This window comes from Diabrotica undecimpunctata, chromosome 3 (genome assembly GCF_040954645.1).
Source record: "Diabrotica undecimpunctata isolate CICGRU chromosome 3, icDiaUnde3, whole genome shotgun sequence".
Taxonomy (NCBI): domain Eukaryota; kingdom Metazoa; phylum Arthropoda; class Insecta; order Coleoptera; family Chrysomelidae; genus Diabrotica; species Diabrotica undecimpunctata.
The window spans coordinates 110,137,656-110,161,473 of record NC_092805.1 but is presented as its reverse complement, the minus strand read 5'-3'; the positions used below and the strand labels follow the sequence as shown (position 1 = coordinate 110,161,473).

General features: G+C 33.0%; 3 protein-coding genes across 3 annotated transcripts in view; 2 read left to right on the top strand and 1 right to left on the bottom strand.

Moving 5' to 3' along the window:
* The window catches only part of Pgant2 (polypeptide N-acetylgalactosaminyltransferase 2), a 354,922-nt gene extending 345,343 nt beyond the window's left edge, over nucleotides 1–9,579 (top strand). The window contains exon 12 of the mRNA XM_072526601.1: nucleotides 9,458–9,579. The gene's annotated coding sequence lies outside the window, so the exon portion shown is untranslated. The remainder of the gene's footprint in view (nucleotides 1–9,457) is intronic.
* Nucleotides 7,675–13,636, top strand: LOC140437224 (dynein axonemal light chain 1-like). The gene is made up of 3 exons (XM_072526603.1): nucleotides 7,675–7,912; nucleotides 9,458–9,655; nucleotides 13,411–13,636. Exons 1-3 carry the CDS (start codon nucleotides 7,717–7,719, stop codon nucleotides 13,575–13,577), a joined length of 561 nt encoding a protein of 186 aa, XP_072382704.1. The 5' UTR covers nucleotides 7,675–7,716; the 3' UTR covers nucleotides 13,578–13,636.
* Nucleotides 13,637–17,965: 4,329 nt separating this feature from the next.
* Nucleotides 17,966–23,615, bottom strand: LOC140436034 (uncharacterized). Its single transcript, XM_072524747.1, has 2 exons — nucleotides 23,276–23,615; nucleotides 17,966–18,392 (listed from the first exon to the last, which is right to left on the bottom strand). The coding sequence occupies exons 1-2, from the start codon at nucleotides 23,493–23,495 to the stop codon at nucleotides 18,112–18,114; spliced, it is 501 nt and encodes a 166-aa protein (XP_072380848.1). The 5' UTR covers nucleotides 23,496–23,615; the 3' UTR covers nucleotides 17,966–18,111.
* Nucleotides 23,616–23,818: the final 203 nt, after the last annotated feature.

Below are 23,818 nucleotides of genomic sequence, written 5' to 3'. Positions count from 1 at the left end.
CAGCGGCTCCAACCAATAGCAGAAAATATTATTGGAGAGTATCAGACGGGCTTCCGACGGGGAAGATTGACACTGGATCAAATATTTACAGTCAAACAGATCTTGAGTAAATCATGGGAACATGACATTGATATTCACAACGTGTTTGTAGATTTCAAACAGGCATACGACTCAGTCAAAAGGAACAAACTCTACAATATATTGGCTGAATTGGCAATACCACACAAGCTAATTGGACTCATTAAAGCCACAATGGATGAAACTCAGGCATGTGTACGAATACAAAACCACCGAACAGACTTTTGCAAAATTTCGCAGGGATTAAAGCAGCGAGATGGGCTGCCCCCAACTTTGTTTAACCTGGCACTGGAGTATGCTGTTTGGTAAATGCAAACTGGACGAGGAAACCTACTGACCAACCGAACGGTTCAACTAGTCGCTTATGTCGATGACATTAATATTATGAGTAGAACATCAGCAGGAGCACAGGAAACATACGCAGAGTTAAAAACGCAAACAAAAAAGCTAGGTCTGGAAATTAACACAGAAAAAACAAAAATAATGATACAGACGAGAAGAAATAGTCCCACCAAACATTATACATGAAGATGACGTTGAAACGGTTGGAAAGTTTTCATACCTGGGTTTAATATATGTCGACGGATCAGAAGATGGAGAAATACGGAAGAGAATAACGCAGGCAAACAGAGCTTACTTTGCCCTCTCCCATATATTTCGTTCTAAAAATGTCCACCGAAATACAAAGATGAAAATCTATAAAACCTTAATTCGGTAGTGAAGCATGAGTCTTGAAAGAAACATCCAAAAGCAAACTCGATACATTCGAAAGGAAAGTACTGAGGAGAATACTCGGGCCTGTGAGGAAAAACGGAATCTTCAGAAGTCGATACAACAACGAGCTTTATCAACTTTATAAGGAAGCACCACTGTCAGACTTCATTAGAATACAAAGATTGCAATGGGCCGGATATGTGATAAGAATGGGAGAGGATAGGCTACCAAAAAGAGCACTGAATGCTAGAATGCAAGGAAAGAGACCGGTTGGAAAGCCAAGAAAGCGCTGGCAAGACACAGTAAACAGCGACGCACAAACCCTTTTAGGAGTCCGTGTATGGAGAAGATCAGCTCAGACAAGCAAGGGTGGAGGCAAAAAATAAAGGAGGCCAAGGCTGAATTTGGGCTGTAGTACCGTAGAAGAAGAAGAAGGGCTGTAGTACCGTAGAAGACGAAGAAGAATCTGACCCTGGCTTACGAATTTCATAATGTTTACCGTCCATTGCTCTGCAGCAAGTTGGAAAGTTCCATTTTTTATTAAATTGATTTTCAATGTCATTCCATTCTTTCTCGGTGCACGGTACATGCAAATTAAAAATAAAGAATAAACCTACAAAATAACAGAACAGAATATTAATGGATTCATTTAATTTCCAGGTTATCAGATACACAAAAAATTAAGACAATCCTGAACCTGGTTTTCTGAACCCGTAATCGCTAGCTCCAACGAAGCGACGAAATTATCAGAAGATCAAACCCATGAACTCATTACTGTGACACCACTCATTTCTAAAGCCAAGGTTACAACTTATACGAAACGTGTGCAACACTTTACTTCAGTCGTTATCCAAAAAGAGGACGAATCGTTGATACTTCAATTGAGCAAGCCCTAGATAAATTGTAAAACATATCAAATCAGTGCATTGAACCGAAAGATGATGAGTTTGACTTTTTCTGTAAAATCTATCAACAATCAGAAGCCTATCAACTAAATAAAATGCCGCTTACCAGTGCAATTGTATATCAAGAAAAATTGCAATCTGTAATGGACTAATAAAGACTACACCAAATTACCTACGCGTCGCCTTCACAAGATAGCAATAGTCTGTTTATTCTACAGTGAACAGTGGTATCTTCATATCCCAATTTACCAGCGTACCAGCAGTATACCTCTAGCCAAGACATCATAACCCAAGCTTTTATGGACATTTAAAACAATTTTGGGTTTTAATTATTCTACTTGGTCACACAATTTTACTTTACTGTTTTTTTTTATTATAAAAGTATTAAGTTAATTTGTTTTTTAAAACTTACCTTAAGAAAGTCTTCTAAACTATTGTATATTGCTTTACAAACATCTGGTAGAAATTGTGCAATACTGTTTTTGGGCAGACGGTAGTGCAATGAGAGAAGGAAAAGAGTCCTGTAGCTAAGTATCAGATGGAAAAACTTGAGATCTGGAGACTGATTTTTTGCCATCTGAGATAAAGCTGGTAAAGATGGATTCAATATAATCGGCTGGGGTTAGTTTTATTACTATACCAAAACAGGCGAACTTTAAAACATATACAGATTTTACGTTAGTAAGATTTATGAGACGAGCACTCAGGTTTTACTGAAGATACTTCATAACTGGTTATACAAAAAGAACGAAAAATAAGTATGGCAAGTTTGGATATAGAATCAGAATGGACGCTAAAGAAGCTTTGTTTGCTTTCCAAGTACTGTTGCACAAGTGTCCCGATCAACAAAAGATGCTGTCCTTTGCTTTGTAAAGTTTGAAAAGTCGTTTAATCGCGTAGATCATCATAAAATGGTACATTTTTCTCGAAACATAACTCAAATAATAAAGATCTCAGATAAATAAGATGTTTGGATGTTAATCGAGATCTTTATGTATGTTTTATAGACTACAACAAGGCATTCCATAAGGTAAAACATGACCGACTTATAGAAGTACTCAAAAACAAGAATCTGGATGTGAGAGATGTAACATTGATATCAAATTTATACTACAGCCAACGATCAAATGTGAACATTGGAAGAGAAGTGTCAGAAGAAGTGGAGATAAGAAGAGGGGTCAGGCAAGGTTGCATACTCTCGCCGTTATTGTCTAGTGCTTATTTTGAAGAAATCATACAAGAAGCTTTGGTAAACAAGACAGTCGGCATAAAAGTGAACGGAAGTTTAATTAACAACATTAGATATGCCGACGATACAGTCATAGTAGCCGACAACTTGGAAGACTTAGAAAGAATAATGAACGAAATATTAAGATACAGTGGAGAATACAGACTCTCTTAACGTCAAAAATACCAAATTCATGAAAATTAGCAAGAATAACAATACAAACGAAATATTAACGGTAGGCGGCCAGCATATTGAGAGAGTAAAAAGACATACTTAGTTGGGAACGATAATTACAGAAAATAACGATTATACTGCAGAAATAATAGTCAGAATTGAAAAAGCACGTGCAAACTTCGTGAAAATGAAAAATATTTTGTGCCGCAAAGATCTGACATTGGCCCTCAGAATAAGGCTAATTAAATGCTATGTACACAATGTACTCTACTATGGAGCTGAATCATGGACATTAAACTTAAGCAACCGCCACTTAAGCGTTAACCTCCGATGGCGCGTCACGAAATGCTACGTACTCTTTACGCTACTTTACGGAGTTGAAGAGTGGACGTTAACAGCAGCAACTATAAAGAAGTTAGCGGCTCTAGAAATGTGGCTATATCGACGCATACTGAGAATACCTTGGACAGACAGAGTGACCAACACAAAGGTATTAAGACGAATGAGTAAAGAGGTGGAATTGTTAACAACTGTTAAAAGGAGGAAAGCGTCATACCTGGACCATGTGTAAAGTAATGATAAGTACAGTCTGCTACAGCTTATCGTGGAAGGCAAGATTGAAGGTAGAAGAGGTTTGGACAGAAAAAAGAAATCCTAGCTGAGAAACTTGAGAGAATGGTTTCAAATACCAGAAGCTGCGAACATAATACATGCGGCACAAAACAGAGAAACTTATCGTTTGATGGTCGCCAACCTTCGGTAGAAGACGGCATATAAAGAAGAAGAAACTGGAATACAATAAATCGACTTAACGCGTTTTAAATGTGGACATTTAGAAGATTGTTAAGGATTCCATGGGTAGATAGAGTCACGAATACAGAAGTGTTAAGGAGAATATGCAGAGAGAGGTAAATGAAAATTACAATAAAAGAAAGGAAATTGCAATATCTCGGACATGTGATGAGAGGCGGAAGATACAACATCTTGAGATTCATAATTCAAGGAAAAGTAGAGTTCATAATTCAAGGAAAAGTAGAGGGTAGGAGAAACGTAGGAAGAAGACGCGTTTTCTGGTTGAAGAACCTGATAGAGTGGTTTGGTTGCAGCTCAAGGCAATTGTTCAGAGCAGCTGCCTCGAATGTCAGAATAGCCATGATGATTGCCAACCTTCGTCGCGGAGATGGCACTTAAAGAAGAAGTCTTTAACTGAATAGGTTGAGGAGGGAAGAACTTTTTGTCCCAAGTTGGTCATTCAGGATTATGTCTGTATTTTTTAATTTGTTAATTTCCATAGATTCTAATAAAGATAGCTTAAGGCCTTTATTTTAAATATGAAGAATTTGAAATTCGTCATTAAAAGAATGATTATGATCTAGAAGGCGAAGTGCGTATGTATCTGTTTTTCTATTATTAAAAGCTCTTTTGTGTTCTGCTATACGTTTATTAAAAATTCTACCGGTTTGACCGATGTAGTTGTTATTGCCTTGATGCTACAAAGTATCTTGTTTATAATGTAAATTATTGATCGAATATATGGAGTATATGGATTAGTGGGATTCGAGTTAGATAGGCGTATATGTGTAGAAGAATTTTAATAATGGTAATCTTTTGAATTATGAACTTGAAGTAACCGTTCAAGATACGAAACTTTTGAAGAAGGGGAAATTGTTTGAGATTTTTTTTTTAGAAAACGAAATATCTCGATGGATAAAAAAATTAATGAAAGGATTTCTGATATATAAATAACGATTTGTTTGAGTCAATTTTTCTGTACATCGAATGACCCAATCGACAATATTCGGGTCACAACTAATTAATACATCGATAAAAGGAATGGATCGCTTATTTTCTATCCCATTCGTAAAGATTATACTTGTATGTTGTGTATTTAGATGATATAGAGAGAAGGCAAAGTGTTTTAATAATGGTAAATAGTTTGCGTTTATTAAATACGGGATCCTTAAGCTAACGGGGTCACATGAAGGGAATCCAATTTAACCTACACCATATTTTTTCACCAATTTTTCACTAGTTTATTATCACCCCAATAATTGTTCACCACCAAACCATCCTTAAGGGGAGCGATTCTGCTGGCTTAAGGTTAAAGCTAGCAGAGTCAAACTTTTTGTCTATATATTTTTTCACCAATTTATTACCAACCCGATTATTTGTCACCAAAAATCAACCCCTAATAGAAGCGCTTCCGCTAGCTTAATATTCAAGCTAGCAGAATTTAAAAAAATATATTTATGATATACCACAGTGTTCTGTTAGGTTTTAGCTATAAAAACATTCTACATATCTGACAAATATTAATACTAATAGTTATTTAAACACTAAAGACCCAATTTATGAAATTAAAGTAAAAAATAAATTCAACGATTAACAAGCAACGTTCACTGATTGCACTTGCAACAAACTGAAAGCCAATCTTATTAAAACAAGTAGCAACTCTACTCCAGTTTATATGTGTTTTATTGACTTTGAGAAGGCCTTTGATCGAGTAAAACATACTGAAATGATAGCCATTCTTCAGCAGGTAGGTATTGATGATAAAGACCTACGCATTATTAAAAATCTTTACTTGCATCAACGTGCAAACATCAGGATTGGCCGGGACACTTCTGAAGAGCTTAAAATACGAAGAGGAGTAAGGCAGGGCTGCATTTTGTCCCCGCTACTATTTAACATCTATTCTGAGTTCGTTTTCAATAAAGCAGTGGATAATGTTCAATGTGGTATAAAAATGAATGGCGTCAATATTAATAATTTGAGATATGCGGATGACACAGTGTTAATTGCAAGCAATTACGAAGAACTTCAACATCTAATTAATAGGATTACCACAACGTGTGATGAATATGGCCTTAAGCTAAACACCGCAAAAAGAAAGGTGATGGTCGTCAGTAAAACGCCAATACAACCGGTGGTAACAGCTTATGGTGAACAACTGGAGAGAACTAACTAACTTACCTTGGTTGTAATCTAAATGAGAACTGGGACATGAGCAAAGAAATTAAAATACGGATAGAGAAGGCCAGAGCTGCATTCTTTAAGATGAAGAAAATGTGGAAACAATATTACTTTAAGTCTGAAAATTAGATTAGTGAGATGATATGGGTTCTCTACTCTTTTGTATGGTGTCGAAGGTTGGACTTTGGCGGATACACTTCTCAAGAAACTGGAAGCCTTTGAAATCTGGGTGTATTGGAATTTCCTAAGAATAAGCTGGGTGGATAGAGTTCGTAACGAAGTTGTTTTGCATCGGATGGGAAAAGTTACAGAAGTCGTCAAAACAGTTAAAAATCGCAAACTTGAATATTTTGGCCATGTTATGCGCCACCCAGAGAGATATAATATACTCCATTTAATAATACAAGGCAAGGTAGATTGAAGAAGAGGGCCAGGTCGAAGAAGAACGTCACGGCTTAGAAACCCGAGAGATTGGTTTAACAGATCCTTTGCATCTCTTTTCCGAGCTGCCGTCAACAAAATTACTATAACCAATTTGATAGCCAACGCTCGATAATAATCGAGCTCGGCACATGTAGAAGAAGCAACTCTACTAAGTTTTAATAATTTAATAGGAAACCAAACCGTACGCCTATGGCTTTTTACGTGTCTTAACGTGATTCTGTTTATTCCCAATGGATCTTTATTTTGAATTTTGAATTTGAATAGACTGGAGTATAGTTTGTCTTAAAAAAGCAATGTCTTGATGGGTCCCCAGACTAGAAACGAGTGTCCACGATTGATTCCTATCTTATCCTAAATAATAATTATTTTAATGCTTAAAATTTGTAATGCTTCTTAACTTTGAAATTTATATTATAGTTTTATAATATACCAGACAATTTTCACCTCTAAAAGCCTCACCCTACCTCTCAAAATTCGACTTCTGAAATGTTATGTATTCCCGGTTTTGTTATATGGAATGGAGGCGTGGACAATGACCGCAACATTGATGAAAAAAGTAGAGGCCTTCGAAATGTGGGCTTACCGACGTATATTACGTATATCCTGGACTGAGCACGTGACCAACGAAGAGGTACTACGCCGGATAGGTAAAGAGAGAGAGGTAGGAATAAGTATAAAGAAAAGAAAGTTGGAATACTTGGGTCACGTTATGAGACATAATAAATATAGAGTACTACAACTGATCGTCCAAGGGAAAATAGACAGCAGAAGGGGTCCAGGGAGGAGAAGACACTCGTGGCTCCAAAACTTGCGGCAATGGTTCGGATTGTCATCTGCTGAACTATTCAGATCTGCCGCAAACAAAGTCAGAATAGCCATGTTGATTGCCAACGTTCGGAACGGACAAGGCACATGAAGAAGAAGACAATCTTCCTTCTGTTGTTTAGAGAGTATTAGCATGTTGCGATTGGCTGTACATCACTTGCCTATGCAATTAAAAATAATTGACTATATAAAACAATAAAAATCCTTTAACTCCTTATTTCCTTTTACCCATGTTTCTTTTATAATCAATGGCCTAAATGCCCTAAAAGCACTGTTATGAAAATCGTGACAATCAATACGTGTTACCATGGAAAGTGGATAGATATCGACCAAATAGGACAAACAACGTTAAATCAAATTAATAAAAACTAAAATATGTCAAAACCCACAACGATTAAAGATGCAATTAAAAGATGGGAGGAAAAAAATCCAAATCAAAATATTAGCGAAGCCTTAGAAGTTGGATTTCAATTTCAATGGCCGCCAATTGAAAAAATGGATAATTCACTATCTGCTCTAACGAAATGCCAGAAGCTCAGTTTATCAACAAATATGATTGAAAAAATTGCAGGTATAATATAAACGAGAGCATTTAAGATTTATTTTCCCCTTTTATTCCCTTAACAAATGTTTTGGACAATATTTTGGATGAATCCAGAAGTTAATTTGCAAGCCCGATATGTGAACATTTAATAATGTTTGATTTTGTTAATTTATATACCTATTTTCTTAATTTATTTGTACAAAATGGCAGTATTATTTTTTTTATGTATTTATTGTTATGTCTTGGTTTTCTTGATACCCATCGATGTATATAGCAGAACAAAATGATTTGTTTTCGAGTTATGTGGATATGAAAGGTTATAGCATTTTTATAATGCTGACTGTAATATTCTATCTAAATACTGTGTATTCTCTAAATGCCTTAAACAACTCTATTTGTTTTATAATAGTTAGATATTAGCTGTTTTAAGTCAGGTAGTTCTATACCCTTATCTTTCTATATCGAGTACTTGGACGGAAAGGTTATATCATGTTTGTCATCAGTTTTGCGAATTTTAAATTTATAATACGAATACTTAGTTAATTAATTTAGCCAAGAACTGTTTAACAAATATTGTAAAATTATCTGTAAAAATGTTTTACTGGAATCTCTAGCATATTTCTATACCCAAACTTACAGGTAATCAAAATTTTTAAAGTAGCCGCCAAAACATTTTTACTAGTAGTGATCTAGATCACTTAAGAATGGCACTCTTACTGAAACAGCTGTAGTGATAATAATTTAAAATAAATTTTGTGGAAATGTTGAAAACAAAAGTTTTCGGTGTTTTATTGTTAAATAAAATAACTTAATTACTGTAATACAAAGTAGTCGGTTAGTATTGACGGTTTATTCTATTTTTCTTACTCTATTCCAATCACTGCGTAAATAAAGATCTTCAAAACCTTAATTTTTGCTGCTTTTAGCGAAACTAACATTTAATGGAAGAAAATAAATTCGTCTATCTGCAATTGAAAGAGAAACTTTAAGTATCCTTCTTTTTTATTTTACAGTCTTTTTAATAAGACTTACATACTGTAACGTCCAATAAATGCAAAATAACTTTTTTTTGTCAACGCATTGAATTTCTGACATGAGTAATGTGTAATTAATTGATTTGATCATTGCCGCTAATACACGTTGTCTCTATGAAAATTTGTACCCCCTGACAACTCAACAAAATAAATAGTTTGACAAAAATAGCGGTAGTGGTTAGATCTGTTTCGGCTAACTGTGAATTTGTTCCCTATTTAAAGCCTGCGTGTGCCCCGCGGTCTCTTTCAGTTAATCCGAATCGGTTTTGAAATTTTTGATGCAACCGAGGAGCGGTTTTGTAGTTCGTGTTCGTAGTGCTGAGATCCGCATTCTGTTTAGCTGCAGACCATAATCTTTACAATTAAAATTGATAAAGTTGTACCTAATATTGCTTTTCTTTTAGATGTTTATTCAGTTCTTGTTTAGCGTTATTCTCGTATCTTTTATATTTGGATCTACTTGCGAGAGTATTTAATTCACAAATTTAGAATAAAAACTTTTTCATTAGCAATAAATCGATACAATAATTTATTTCAGGTATTAGTGCTCTCAAAAACTTGAAAATCCTTTCTTTATCAAGAAATTATATCAAAACCTTTTCTGGTCTAGAAGGAGTTGCTGATACGTTGGAAGAGCTATGGATGTCTTACAATTTAATTGAAAAGGTTAAAGGAATTGTAGTTTTAAAAAAACTGAAAGTCTTATATTTAGGAAATAATGTTATTAAAGATTGGGGTAAGTTAATCATACATAATTAAAAAATGTACATTCCTATACGTATTAACTAATATTTTTAATTTTCATTATTTTACGATAAAATAAACTAATTCTCTTATGAAGATAAATACCTTGACTTTGGGAAATTTGTAATGTGTTTTAGGAGGTTTACAGCCCCAAATAACATAAAATTCTGTTACAAAAAGGTCAGTGTATATTATATACAAGAAAAAAACGTTGTGAATATGCTAATTAATCAAGACAAATCTAACTTCAATGTGACTCCTCTAGAAGAATAAAATAGGAGCTGAGGAATCTATCTCTCTCATGTCGTTAGCCCATCAGTGAGGAGAGTGGTTTTCTCTAATATAGTCAACTAGACGCTTCCATTAGATTATATCTTCAGCTATCTTAAGTGTTTCCCACATTGAATGGCCAATACAATTCTGGATTTTCCCAGTCACCGAATTGGTGATCATCCCTTTGCTTCCTAGATGTCCAAAGAACTGAAGAATTTGCTGTAAACAGTTACAGACGGTCTTGTTTTAATATTAAGTTGGTGTAAAATTAACGTTTAAGTTTTGGTACCACAAAGAAATATTGAGAAGACCAATATCTTAACTAGTTATATTTTGGTTACTTGGCAGATAAATCTATCTCTTGATATCTTAATTACGCCATTATTGTAGCATTACCAGCGAATCTTAAGTTAGAGATTTTTCTCCCAAGCACGTTTACTTCACCAGTCCACCGCTCTAGGGAATTTCTCATGACATATTCATCATATAGGTAGGGTGATAGGATGCACCCTTGTCTAATTCTTCCTTGTTTTAAAACGACTTAAATACTTCTCAATTAACATTAATGTTGACTCGTGAGATAAAAGGGATAATTTACGATAGTTCTCGCATATTGTAGTAGTCCCTTTTTTATGCAATGGAGTGTAGAATAAAGTAGATATACCAGTCACTTGGCCATTTTTCTGTATTCCATAATTGGTACAATATAGAAAGTAGTCATTGTTGTAAATACCTTCACCGTAGCTCCTCCATGTATCTAGCATCTTATTAATGCCGGCTGAAGATTTCATCAAGCAAGCAAGCAATAAAATGGAACCCAACTTGTAAGACATGCATACCCTTTACAAAATGACATGTAGGTATTACAATTCATTCGAGTGAGGAGGATTGATCAGAGTAGATCAGGAACCACCCAATGCTTCAAACCATCCTCCACCCCCCGATAGCATGCTGATAAACTATAGAGGCTAGAAATAGGCAAATATTATCCAAATTGTCATATGGTAGTCCTGGGTGCAAGGACTCTCATATGAAATACTTCTCATAGTTAGCCTGGAGAACGTGAGGCACTATATATGCCTGACTCTGGTTAAAGTGTTTATTTTCTTGCGATTTGAACTTCATGGATTCTTCAGATTGAACTACGTGGTTATTTTGTCATCTTATTATTTGTTTAAGCATTTGCTATTATTTGTTGATATGGTCTTCTGTGTTTCCACCTATGAAATCATCATACTCTATTGATTATCGCAGGATCTGTTTTGGGTGATTTTCAAGCACAGCGAATTTTCCCCTCCTTACTTGCTTCAGATCTCTTAACAGGAAGCGTTCAGCTATATATCTGGGCACTTCCGCTATTTCTCTCAAGAATTTGTTGTGAGCTGCTTGCATCTTCTTTCTGTTTGTTCTGCAGGTGTGTCCCCATACAAGCAATGCGTATATGATTACAGGCAGTATGATACTATTTACTAGGCTGATCTTTGTTTTTGTTGTTAATTCGCTTTTTTGTCTTGTGAGTCCTCTGATGGCCGACCTTGCTGCTTTGTCTTTTGAATTGTTGCGGTTACATGTGGTATTAACGTTAGGCGTTTATCCAATGTGACTTCTAGGGATTTATCTTCGTTTTTCCATTCGATGTGTCTGTCTTGTACTATGATTGGATCTTTTCTGGATTTATTGCTATTTTCCATTGGATACACCAATATTCTATTGTATCCATTGCCGTCTATAGGTTTCTCACGGCTAGATCCAGGTTTCTATCTTTCGCAGCTATAGCAGTGTCATCTGCATATATACTATACAGTAGGATTAACAACACTGCCCCCGGTAGTACTCCGGCCTCCGGTGCTCCGTGTTCAAACAGGACTTGTCTCCTCCTGAACCTCCGGTCGCCAAGGTACGAGGTCACTAGTTTTGTCATGGCCCCAATGTATCTATATTCTCTCATTTTATATACTAGCCCTTATGCCATACTCTGTCAAAGGGTTAGCTTGCATCCAGGAAGGCAGCTTCTGTACAGTGTTTATCGTTGAATCCAACAGGATTCAACGATAATGTATTTGGTTAGTCGGAGTACTTGATGTTCGCTGGAGTGCTGTGCTCTGAAGCCAAATTGTGCTTCAAGAATTATCCCAAGATGGTCTGTCTCTGTCTGGAGTCTCCTTCTACTATTTTGCTGGCTGCTGGTAAGCTAATCGGCCTGTAATTTTGCGGGAAAATGCTGGTTTTTCCTAGTTTGTAAATCATTGTCACATGGGCTTCTTTCTATCGATTTGGGAAGAGCTTGTATCTCAATATTGCATTTGTAATATTTCCTGATTAACTCACTGATTCCCTTGGAGATGTTGGAGTGGTTAAATCCTCGCGGTTTTCGGGCATTTCTACTTGTGGTTCTTTGACTTATTCGATAAAGTCAATATCTTCATCTCGGTGATAATTTATTCTCACTCATTTATTCTTCATCTCTGCTTTTTCTTCCACGGAATACACGATTCCGTTTTCACCGTGGAGTGGTGGAATTGGTTTTCTATTATTGCTTAACATTGTATGTTCTGTCCTCGTTCTTTTACTTCTTTACATGCTCGTCCCATTTTTGGTTTTGTGTTCTATTAGTGCCTGTGTGACTGGTCAATTTAATCGGTTTGCCCTGTTTCTGTCTTCCTGGATTCTTGTTCTTCTGGCTCGGTTCTCTCCATTATATTTTCTCTTAGTTCAGGGTTTATTTCCCGGTTTATATAACGGACGGGTGTTCGTAACCGCAACAGAGGTACTACGGGGAGGGTGGAACCCCGCGATGCTTCGTGCAACGCGCCACCCTCATAATGGTGTCGGACTCGTAGGGGCTAGTGGTTCCGCTTACGGTCGTATGCCGAAAGGCCAGGAAGACCAGGGTCCTGCCAATGTTTTTATTGGAGGGAACACGAATATTTTCAATGTTGTCGTTCCTGTAGATGTATCCGGAAAATTGTATGTTCGTATTTGATGTTAATTTTGTCTCTTGGACCGCTACGATGTCCTTTTCTAATCTGTTGATTATTTTGTCTAACAAATTTGCATTTGTTCCTAGTCCTTCCGGATTCTAGGAGCCTATCCTCAGGTATCTCCTTAGCTCTCCATTTAGTTTAGTGAAAATTTGAAGTTCTTCATCGCTTCCTGGAATTTTATTAAAGCCAGATGGTTGACGATATTGTTGAGTTCAATTTATCGGTCTTCGTTTATTATTGTGCTAACGTCTATTTTTGTGACTGGAGTTTCCTTTCGTGTTGTCTGTGTATGTTCTGTGTGTGCAAATGTTTTGTTCTTCTGCTACTTTTAAAATAGCCCCTGTTTTATTGGCCGACCGTAATTTAATTACAGGCCATATCCCTAAATATATTTAGAAAACATATATACAAGAAAATAAAATTCCTAATAACTGATTAATCAGTTTTAAAAATAATTATTTCGCTTCTGTATTGTTTAAAATGTTTTTAGGAGAATTTACAAAATTATCTGAGCTACCATCTCTGGAAGATTTACTATTTGTTGGCAATCCTCTACATGAAAGTACCGAAGAAGCTGTATTTAGAGCTGAAGCTGCAAAAAGATTGCCAAATCTGAAAAAGTTAGATGGTGAACCGATACTCCGAGATGAAGAATAGTTGCTAATAATATTATTGTTATATTGTTTTAATCATAAACTCTTATAAAAACATTTCTTATTTATTTAATACATAACTACACAATTATCTATAAAATTACTATTTTTATTGAGAATAAGTCAGAATTTAATAATTCCCCTTGAGGTAAACTGTCAAAATTTTTATTAAATATTATACAACCATTTACAAATAAACATGACACATTTATAAAAAATACACAACATGTTTTAAATAAATTGTCGAATATCGAATTTAATTCAAATATTTTAGTAAGATTTGACATAAATAGTTTATTTACAAATGTGCCATTAAATAAGACTTTATATAATCAAAATAAAATTAGAGAGTGATGATACACTGGCAATTAGAACAAGACTAAATATATCAGCTTGTAGAGTTTCTAATGTACGGTGTAGATAGGTAGATGATTCTCCATATGGCCTTATGGATCAGACTTTTTCCTGAATGATATAAACGATAAAGAAAAGACAATAACATTTACCATGGAAAAGGAATATAATACCACACTACCTTTCCTGGATGTTTTAATCTCAAAGAACGATACTGAATGTGAGACTCAGGTGTATAGAAAACTAACGCACACCAACAGATATCTAAATCACAAATCAAATCACAACATTAATATTAAAAAGGGAATCATTAAATCCTTATAAGATAGAGCCAAAATTACTTGCTCTAACGAAAATTCGTTCTTAGAGGACAAACATGTTTTAACATTTTATTATCAAAACAAATGATTATTCTTTATCGTTTATAAATAAGGAATTGTCAAAAATCGACCGAATGGAACAGAACAACTTAGAACGGGGTCCTACAGCATCCACAAGGAATAATACGAGGAAAATAACAATACCATACATAAAAGGATTATCAGAAAAATTAAAAACGATAGGAAATAAATTCAACATTTCAACAATATTTAAAACAACAAACACATTGAGATCTATTTTATCTAAAACTAAACCTAACAATGAATAAGAAAGAACAAAGAATTGTATTAATAAAATACCTTGTGAATGCGATCAGTTTTATTTAGGTGAAATATCAACATCATTAAATGTTAGAATAAGTGAACATTAATCTTATATTAAAAATAAAGAATTTGATAGATCTCAAATATGTAAGCACGCATGGGAAAATGAATATAGGGTTCAATGGAACGATTCAAGTATAGTCCTAAAAGAAACAGATGGTAAAAAGAGAAAAATCAAAGAAGCAGCCCTAATTATGCTTAATGAGACCAATTCCGTTGCAAATTCCTCGGCAGAATGCAGTAGGATCTGGTTCCCATATTAAAAGAGGAAATCAATAAAAATAAAATACCACTATGGGATATTTTTCAAACATACCAAACGGAAAATCTAAACTGCCTTTTTCTGTGTTGTGTGAATCCGAAATGGTAGGACGTTAGTTGTAGTATTCCCCCATTGTCTTTCCTTTTATGTCCTTTACCTTTAACCGTTGCCTGTATTGTTTGTAGGGGAAGTATGTCTATAATGGCATACCTAACTTCACCTCTCGTTTTTTTATTAAAATACATGATCACATTTGTTACACTTTTTTTCTAGTTCAGTTGAATGTACCAATTAAGCTTGACATTAAAGGTCAAAGGGAATGTGGATTTTTATATTAAAAAATTGAAATATCAGAAGTGTCAAGTGTGCCATCATAGGCATATTCCTTGCCTATGATGGCATGGCGGCACAGTATAAAAGAAAAACATGTTTTAGTGGAATTTTCGCATTTTATTCGAAGAGAACAATAATACAACAAATAAAAAAGTAACACACATTAAAACAATTAAGAACATAAATCACAATCAAATATCTTACATTTTTTATCGACCCCAGCGCATTCAGAGTGACACCAGGATTGACACTGCTGACATTTAATCCAGCATTCTTTCGATTTTGAGAGGGATTACAGGCCAGTACAATACAAGCAAACGACGTCGGAATCATCATCTTCAAAATTTTCGTTATCGCTCGCGGATTCCTGTTCCTTCTCATCATTTCTCTCTATCCCTTCTTTTGCCATTCGGTATAATGTTCGTTTTTTCAGGAAAAGTGTCATCCACAGATTTTCGTTCTAATCCACTGTTGTACGTAGCTTTTCCTTTACGTTCTATCTTCTGTTTTATTTGTCGTTTAACTTTGTTTACCAGTTTTCTTCGTTCTACATTTTCTTTTTCAACAACCTTATCTTTCAATTCTTGAATTTCAGGGGTTGAATTTATCACCCCTGTTTTTCCACACTTTTTTCTTATTTTGTTTTTTGTGTTTGACTGCGAAACACTTGGAATGGGTGATAAATCTTGGATTGTTATGTGAAGAGTAATTGTTAAAAAATCGCTCAACCTCATCTTTATTGAATGCAGAAATGCGGTTTTGACTGGTATATTCGGGTTTTCTAACACTAATGTCTGGATGACGCTTTAAAAAGAGTTCTAACCAACTTCATCAGCGATTTTCTTTATCGAGTTAAAATTAATAACAAAAGCACTTACCACTTTTTAAAGATTATTCAAAAATTATATCAACGTCTGTAAAAACAAATAATCGGCGACCTTGTCTAAACCAACACTACGAATGCAGTGTACAAACATGTGAGCAGCTAGCAAATACGAGATTGCGCGCTGTGTTAAATGTTGAAATACTTATGCCGTGTTACCAAGATACTGAAGCGCAGAATACTCCCGTGCGCGGAATTCCCCTACAAATAGGCTCAAAAACCCACAGTAGGATGGAGATATGTAAGATATGTTCTCAATATGGTCTCATGGACTAGAAGCATTAAATACATTTTTTGATGAACATCAAATGTAAAGAAAAATCAATTAAATCTACTATGGAAAAGAAAAACAACAAAGCACTACAATTTTTGGATATGTTAATCACAGAGAGGATATAGGATATATAACTAAAATCTACAGAAAACCAAAATAACATCATAAAATACATTGTCACTTATGAATATGGAATTCCCATAGGATACAAGAAACGAAACAACCAAGGGCGTACGGTCCATGAAAGCAGGTCCATTGCATCCCCTAAAATGTAAAATTATTTTCAGTAGGTAATACTAGTTATGCAATTCCAATAAATATGCCAACTCTTGTTTCCCGGAAGAGACTTTTAATTGTCTAAAAAAGCATTATCCAAACTTTTTTTGGTATTCTTTCCCTGCATTCCCAACTGATCGTTTTGTATACTTCTCAACACTCTGTACAAATTGATACTAGTTCTAAAACAAACTGAACTGGATGCAGCATGTGGTGAAGTTTCAAAATTATGTGACTTATTGATGACAATACCTGCTAGAAGTGCATCTGTAGAACGAAGTTTTTCTGTACTAAAGCAGATTAAAAACTTTGTATTGTTATAATTTCATTTAATATGCATTCCTTTCTTCAAATGTCACGGCACGCCACTGGAAACAACGCAATGGTAAAAAAATACCCTGAACACTTATTAGAAGCGATTCGACAGGAAAAACAATACCATATGTTAAAAGTTTTATCAGAAAAATTAAAGAGGATAGGAAATTAATATACTATAGCAAATATCAAAGAACTGCATTCATCAAATAATTTGTGAATGCAACAACTTTTATTTGAGTGAAGCTTCAAGACCACTAAATATTGCAATGAATACAGAGTCCAATGGAAACATGAACCAATAGTTATAAAAGAAACATAGTAATCAGAGGAAAAGTAAGGAAGTAGCCCTCATCCTACTAAATGAAGCAAATTGGATAGCATTAGATCATTAGAATGCAGCAACTACTGAAAGAAGTTATAAGTAAGAATATACCAACACTCATGAATTAACAGCTTCAGCTACAACATAAAATACAAGCATAGAAAAATCAGAATTTGTTATCAGCCGTGGGTATAACAACACCTCTCAGAACTTTCAACTCCAAGTATAAATAAACATGACTGATGTCTGTAAGATAGATGTCAAGTAAATCAACTATCAAATTTATATTCTTTCCTACTGTCAATTATAAAAAAGATCGTTCACAGATCAATTTTTTACAATTGTATTTCAAAGATATTTTAAAACCGATTTCCGCGTTGGAAACCGAAAATTCAAAAAGAAAATAAATGTAATTATCATTTTCTGTTTTAATGTTATTCCTACCAATTTATTAGCCCTTCTACAATGCTGGACTCTCCAGGTTGTACTATTATTTTTTTACTCATAAACTATTAAATATTTATTATATGTGTATTACTTTAATAATATTAAAAAACAGTCTAACAAATAAATTTACAAAGAAAAACAGTATTCTAACAAGTACATAAAAACTATATTGCATAATATTATATAAGATTGAATAAAGATTATTAATATATACGATAATCCTTTTAAAAATATTTATTTATATTATAGTGGATACATGAAGTTTATTAGCTAAATGCATCATCGAATGGTGGCGAATTGCACATTTTGATTCTAACAACAAATATAACATATATATTACCAATAGTGGTATTTGGTTTTTCTCTTCAACCGATATTTTCTAACCTCTTAATTAACTGTTGTTTCCACTCTTCTTCAGGAATATCTGCAGCCCAATCGGGTATTGCACTAGGAGGAAGAACTATGTTCGACATTGCTTGTTTTACTTCATCCACTTTTTTGCTATCCATTTCAATATCACAGCTTTTTGATGATGACGCAGACCATACTTCTTTAAGTAGTGCTGTTTCGATTGTAGTTATAGGAGGTACTGGAATTTCTGGTAAATTATTTGGTGCGTTACTTACTTCATTATGTATTTCATCACCTGCACAAAAAAAAATGTAAATTGTTACTACTTAAGATATTAAACACAATACTATTTTGTAATATGAGTTAAAATGTATATATGGACCATTTAATATATAACAAAATTTAATGTAAGTACAATTACTTTCTTTAATAATGATTTATACACTGTATGGCAGAGGGTATTCACAATATTTTGTTTTAAGATATTGAAGTTAACCATTAACAGTGTAGCTCTATGGCACTCTGTATATTTCAACATAATTTTCAGATGTAGTCCTCATCAACACACTAATTACTACATTGAAGAAATTTTAAGCTGTTTTCTTTTTCGCTATAAATCCCTATTCTGTCAAGTGATTCACTCTGTATACATTACAATCTAGATATTATAGGACTATAAAATTTGGCCTTACCAAGAATATATGAAACAACAATTTAATATATAGGTTGAATCCCCACCAGGTAAACAAACCATAATTCTTAATATTTTTTTCACTTTTGTAGTTTAGAACGAGTTAATCTTGTTTTTGTAATGAAACAATTATGTATCATTTCCTCCTAATGTTTTCCATAATATTAATAAAATCTTTTACTATCTCATAAACGGTGCTTTCAAAGTTATGGTGACTTTTATGTGAACATCATAATGAATTTGATGCTCTGTATAATTAAAAACGAAGCACTTTAGAACTTCTAACAGTTATAAGAGTTAATTGCCTATTGGCAATGAATTTTTAAGATACTCTTATTTAACGACTAATTGCAATCCTCTATATTTTCTTATTACAATTAAACAGTGCTCTTAAAATAATTTCAATTTTATAGCATTCCTTATAGACAAATGTTAAAGTTTCCGAGTTATTTCATATTTAATGAATTATTCTTCTACTTCATCCTATTCATCCTACTTCATCCTATTCTATTATTCTTCTTCTTCATCCCATGGATTAGGCATTTGGTATCTGTTCTGACACCAAAATTTGCTCCATCTTTTTAAGGAGCATTCTACACTTCTTATTCCTTTCGGTTTGTAATTTAGTATTTGTTTAATCTAACAATTAATTTATTATTATTAATTTGTGCAACAATCAATTGAAGAGGGAGACTCATTCACAAAAACCAAGTGTTAGTCAATCAGAGTAAATGTGGACAGGGGCAAATAAGAACATTGAAAATACAATATTTAATAAAAACGCTATGTTGAATTTGTCATTGTACCTTCCTTCTATACTTAGGTGACATCTGATATCTACCAGCAATCTAAGAACTCACAATACAAAGCTATTATTTTTAATGATTATTTTATGACACTAAAGGCATCCACAGATTGAGCATATAGCAGTAAAATCAATTGGAATGGAGGTATTTCCAGAAGGCAAAAATCCCATAACATTACATCCTACCATTAAAGAAATTTAACAAACTTGTAAAGACTCGAAGTATTCACATAAACAATATTATTTTTTATTTAATTTGTTCGTTTTAAATTTAGTTAATAATTTAGTTGACACAGATTTACACTCTTCCAGTATAATATAATATACTTGTACATAAATAATTACCTTTATATATAAGGTAATTTTACAGAGTTATAAGCAAAAATGTTGTTAGGACTACTGAATATATGTATAATTTAAGTAGTATTTTTACTGGTACCTATGTGTGGTAAAAAGAAAATAATAATATTGACATCATAACTTTTGCTTACAATAGCACAGAATAATAAACAATCAGAATGCCCATTCTGATTGTTTATTATTCTGTATGCCGCCTTTGAAGTGTGTCAGCACGCGATCGCCATATTTCAAAGACTCAAAGTATTCACATAAACAATATTATTTTTTATTTAATTTGTTCGTTTTAAATTTAGTTAATAATTTAGTTGACACTGTACTATGTAAGTAAAATGAAAGTTTATTACTTTCTTTAATAATGATTTATACACCGTATGGCAGAGGGTATTAGTGATGTAACGAATGTCAGTTTTTGAACATTCACGAATGCGAATATATGCCACCAACATTCGCGAATATGAATGCGAATATTTAGTTTTTTTTAATTTGGCAATTTTAATTGTCTCCGGCACTGCCGGCAGTCTCATTTGCGTTAGGTGTATAGTTAGATAAGTTCAGATAAATTTAGTAATTCAGCAATTTTAAGAACAATTATACAAATCATGTACTGTATTACATTACAGTGTAGTATACATTATAATATGTATCTTGTTCCGAAAATCGCTGAATTAATAAATTTATCTGAACTTATTTAACTGAAGTCGAACTGTTTATGTTTGTTTGTTTAAACTCTTTACATAAAAACACATAGAATATTTTTAGTTTGTAGTTTAATAATTCTTAGACTTTTTCAAGATGATTGTCTAAAATTAAAAACTTCAGGATAATAAAAGTTTCAGAGAATAATTTGTTTTTATTTGTTTACATTGCATCATTTATTTTTGTTTTCTAATTTTACTGTTTTCTAAGCTTGTAAAATAAAGTGAGTTTCCTAATAAAAAAAACTGAGAAATGAATGGATTTTTATTTTATTAACCTAATCTTCAAATTATTTTTTTTTCTTATACCTATTTATATTTTATATTCGCAAAACATTCGCACAAATTTCGCGAATGCGAATATGCAAAAATATGCGAATATTGGCGAATGCGAATGCAAGTGCGAATATTCTTTAAATCACTAGAGGGTATTCACAATATTTTGTTTTAAGATATTGAAGTTAACCATTAAAAGTGTAGCTCCATGGCACTCTGTATATTTCAACATAATTTTAAGATGTAGTCTTCATCAACACATTAATTACTACAGTGAAGAAATTTTAAGATGTTTTCTTTTTCGCTATAAATCCCTATTCTGTCAAGTGATTCACTCTGTATATATTACAATCTAGATATTATAGGACTATAAAATTTGGCCTTATCAAGAATATATGAAACAACAATTTATATATCAATATGGAAGAAAACGTAAATATATAATAGTAATACAGAATAATTCTGATAGAATAGCATATACATAAATCAAATAATTCATTAAGTCTTCCCCAAATCTGCTACAAACATTTGGTGGATTTGAATTAAATTTTAACTCATTTGATATAATATTTTAGGCACAGTACTTTATATATTTTATACCTCAGATATACCAGTAACATAAAACATGGTAATAGGAAAATTCACTGATGACACAACAATTATTTCATGTCACAAAAACCCACAAGTAGCTACAGAATTCATTCAAAAGTACTTAGACAACCTTCAGAGGTGTTAAAAAATAAAGGATAAAAGAAAATGAGAGCAAATCAGCACACATGACATTCACACTTAGAAAATAAACATAACTACAGTTGCACTAAATAATATACTGATACCACAAACTGAAACAGTAAAATACATAACACCTAATAACAAATAAATATATGAAGGCAATGGAATTACACTGGCTTATAGAAAAGAAAATTACGTATATCTATGGAAAATAAAATGTTTATAAAACTGTAATCAGACCTAGTTAGACATATGTTCTAGTAATGCCTTGAAATATAACATTGATATCATCCAAAGATGGTCCAAGATACTACAACAAATTGTAGAGGCTCCCTGATATGATCTCCCATAGAGATCCATCCTAGCCAACTTATGGGACAACCAGTAATTAAAAAAGACTCAAAAAGTTGTGTCCAATTAAACTAATTCAAAACAATCAGATAAACCTAAATAAATTAAATATAGCTAAGTTAAATTGTAACAGCTGATATTGATAGATGTCTACCTGATCATGTTATTTAAACACTAGAGCAACTAGTGATCAACAGCTTTTTAACTTATAGAAATAAAATTTAAATGTCTTCATTAAATTATCCAAAAGATATAACTAAGCTTTAAGAACTTGGTATAACTAACAGTGATAAAAATCATATTTATGTTTACTCCAAATTAGAAACAGTTCTTTATTTGAACAGGATAATATAGTATTAACTGGATAAATCCAGAATATAACGAAATATTCACAAATATTTGGCTTTATTTACTATGCTTAGATAATTCTAAATATATCAGGGAAATTCCAGTATTATCTGATACTAGCATTTTAACCCTAACATATATACTAAGCAATTTAATATTGGTTTTCATTGAAACCTTGTTTGATTTTCTGTTTGTGAATTTTACTTGGAAATATGTTATGTGAATATAGAGCAGATATAATAAATAATTATAACTAATGAAATAAATGGAGATAGGTCACCAGTCATCCAGGAAGGAGTTATAATTATTCATATTGATCCTTAACTCTATAAAAGCATGGTGATAATATTGGATTATAAGAGACTATGGCCCACCATTTTGTTGGTTCTTCCAATATAAATTATACAATAATGGTTGTCTACTGCTAAACTGAATAGATCATCTCTGTCAATAGATGATCTTTCTGTTGGTTTGATTTCATCCAATTGTTCTATTTACTTTTTAGTTTTCCACAGTGTGGAATTTTAATTATTAATAATCTTGTGAGATATTCGAAAAGTATTCAACTTCTGTGAAACATCAACAAAATATCAATAGTATAAGCCTAACCTTAGCTGTTTTAACACATCTTAATTATTAAATTGTGTATTAGCTAATAGTGTAGAATGGAAACTTTATGTAGGCTATTGTGGTTAATTTCAGTCATTTCTTAAGTATAATAGCAGACTTTATTTTTCTACATACAATAAATATCTCATCAAACTTCAAACAAATAAGAGTTTGATAAAATCTATTGTTTCAACACAAACGAAACAATAAAGGTCCTAAATTATCAATGAGCCCTGTCTTTATGGAAGATCATGTAAGAAATCATTTTGTTGCCTTTTTTCCAAGAAAAAATAATGGTCACAATTGCTTACCATTATCTGTATCTTCATCCGAAGCAATATCTAGTTCCTCATTAGCAAATGTTGGCAAAGGCTGATAATGACCATACTCCAACATTGAAGGATCTAAATTTTCTGTATCTAATTCTTGATCAGAATCATCGTCTGTTACAACTAGAACATCTTCATTAGATACTCTTAAATCTTCGTTAGGATGATCTGGATCAGGGGAACCAGTATTTAACAGCACCATTTTAAAAACAATAAAGTAAAGACTATTCAAAATACTTCTTCCAAAAATAAACAAAACTCTAAAAAATATATACAATTTGTTTTGAAAATTGACAGGTGCATGTCATATTTCATAAAACTGTCATTTTTTGGTTGTCATATGTATGACTACACTGTAAACATTTTTTTGAGCAGATTTACACTCTTCCAGTATAATATAATATACTTGTACATAAATAATTACCTTTATATAATAAGGTAATTTTACAGAGTTATAAGCAAAACGTCACCAGAGTACACAAGAATACAAATCCCATTTATTATCACAGTTTGTTCGTGGTAATT

Excerpts from the sequence above, each read along its gene's own strand:
- LOC140437224 (XM_072526603.1), top strand. The coding sequence starts at position 7,717 with ATGTCAAAACCCACAACGATTAAAGATGCAATTAAAAGATGGGAGGAA. Across the intron at positions 7,913-9,457 it reads TATGATTGAAAAAATTGCAG|GTATTAGTGCTCTCAAAAAC; the intron begins GTATAATATAAA and ends AATTTATTTCAG. Across the intron at positions 9,656-13,410 it reads TAATGTTATTAAAGATTGGG|GAGAATTTACAAAATTATCT; the intron begins GTAAGTTAATCA and ends AAATGTTTTTAG.
- LOC140436034 (XM_072524747.1), bottom strand. The coding sequence starts at position 23,495 with ATGGTGCTGTTAAATACTGGTTCCCCTGATCCAGATCATCCTAACGAA. Across the intron at positions 18,393-23,275 it reads GGATGAAGATACAGATAATG|GTGATGAAATACATAATGAA; the intron begins GTAAGCAATTGT and ends TTTTTTGTGCAG.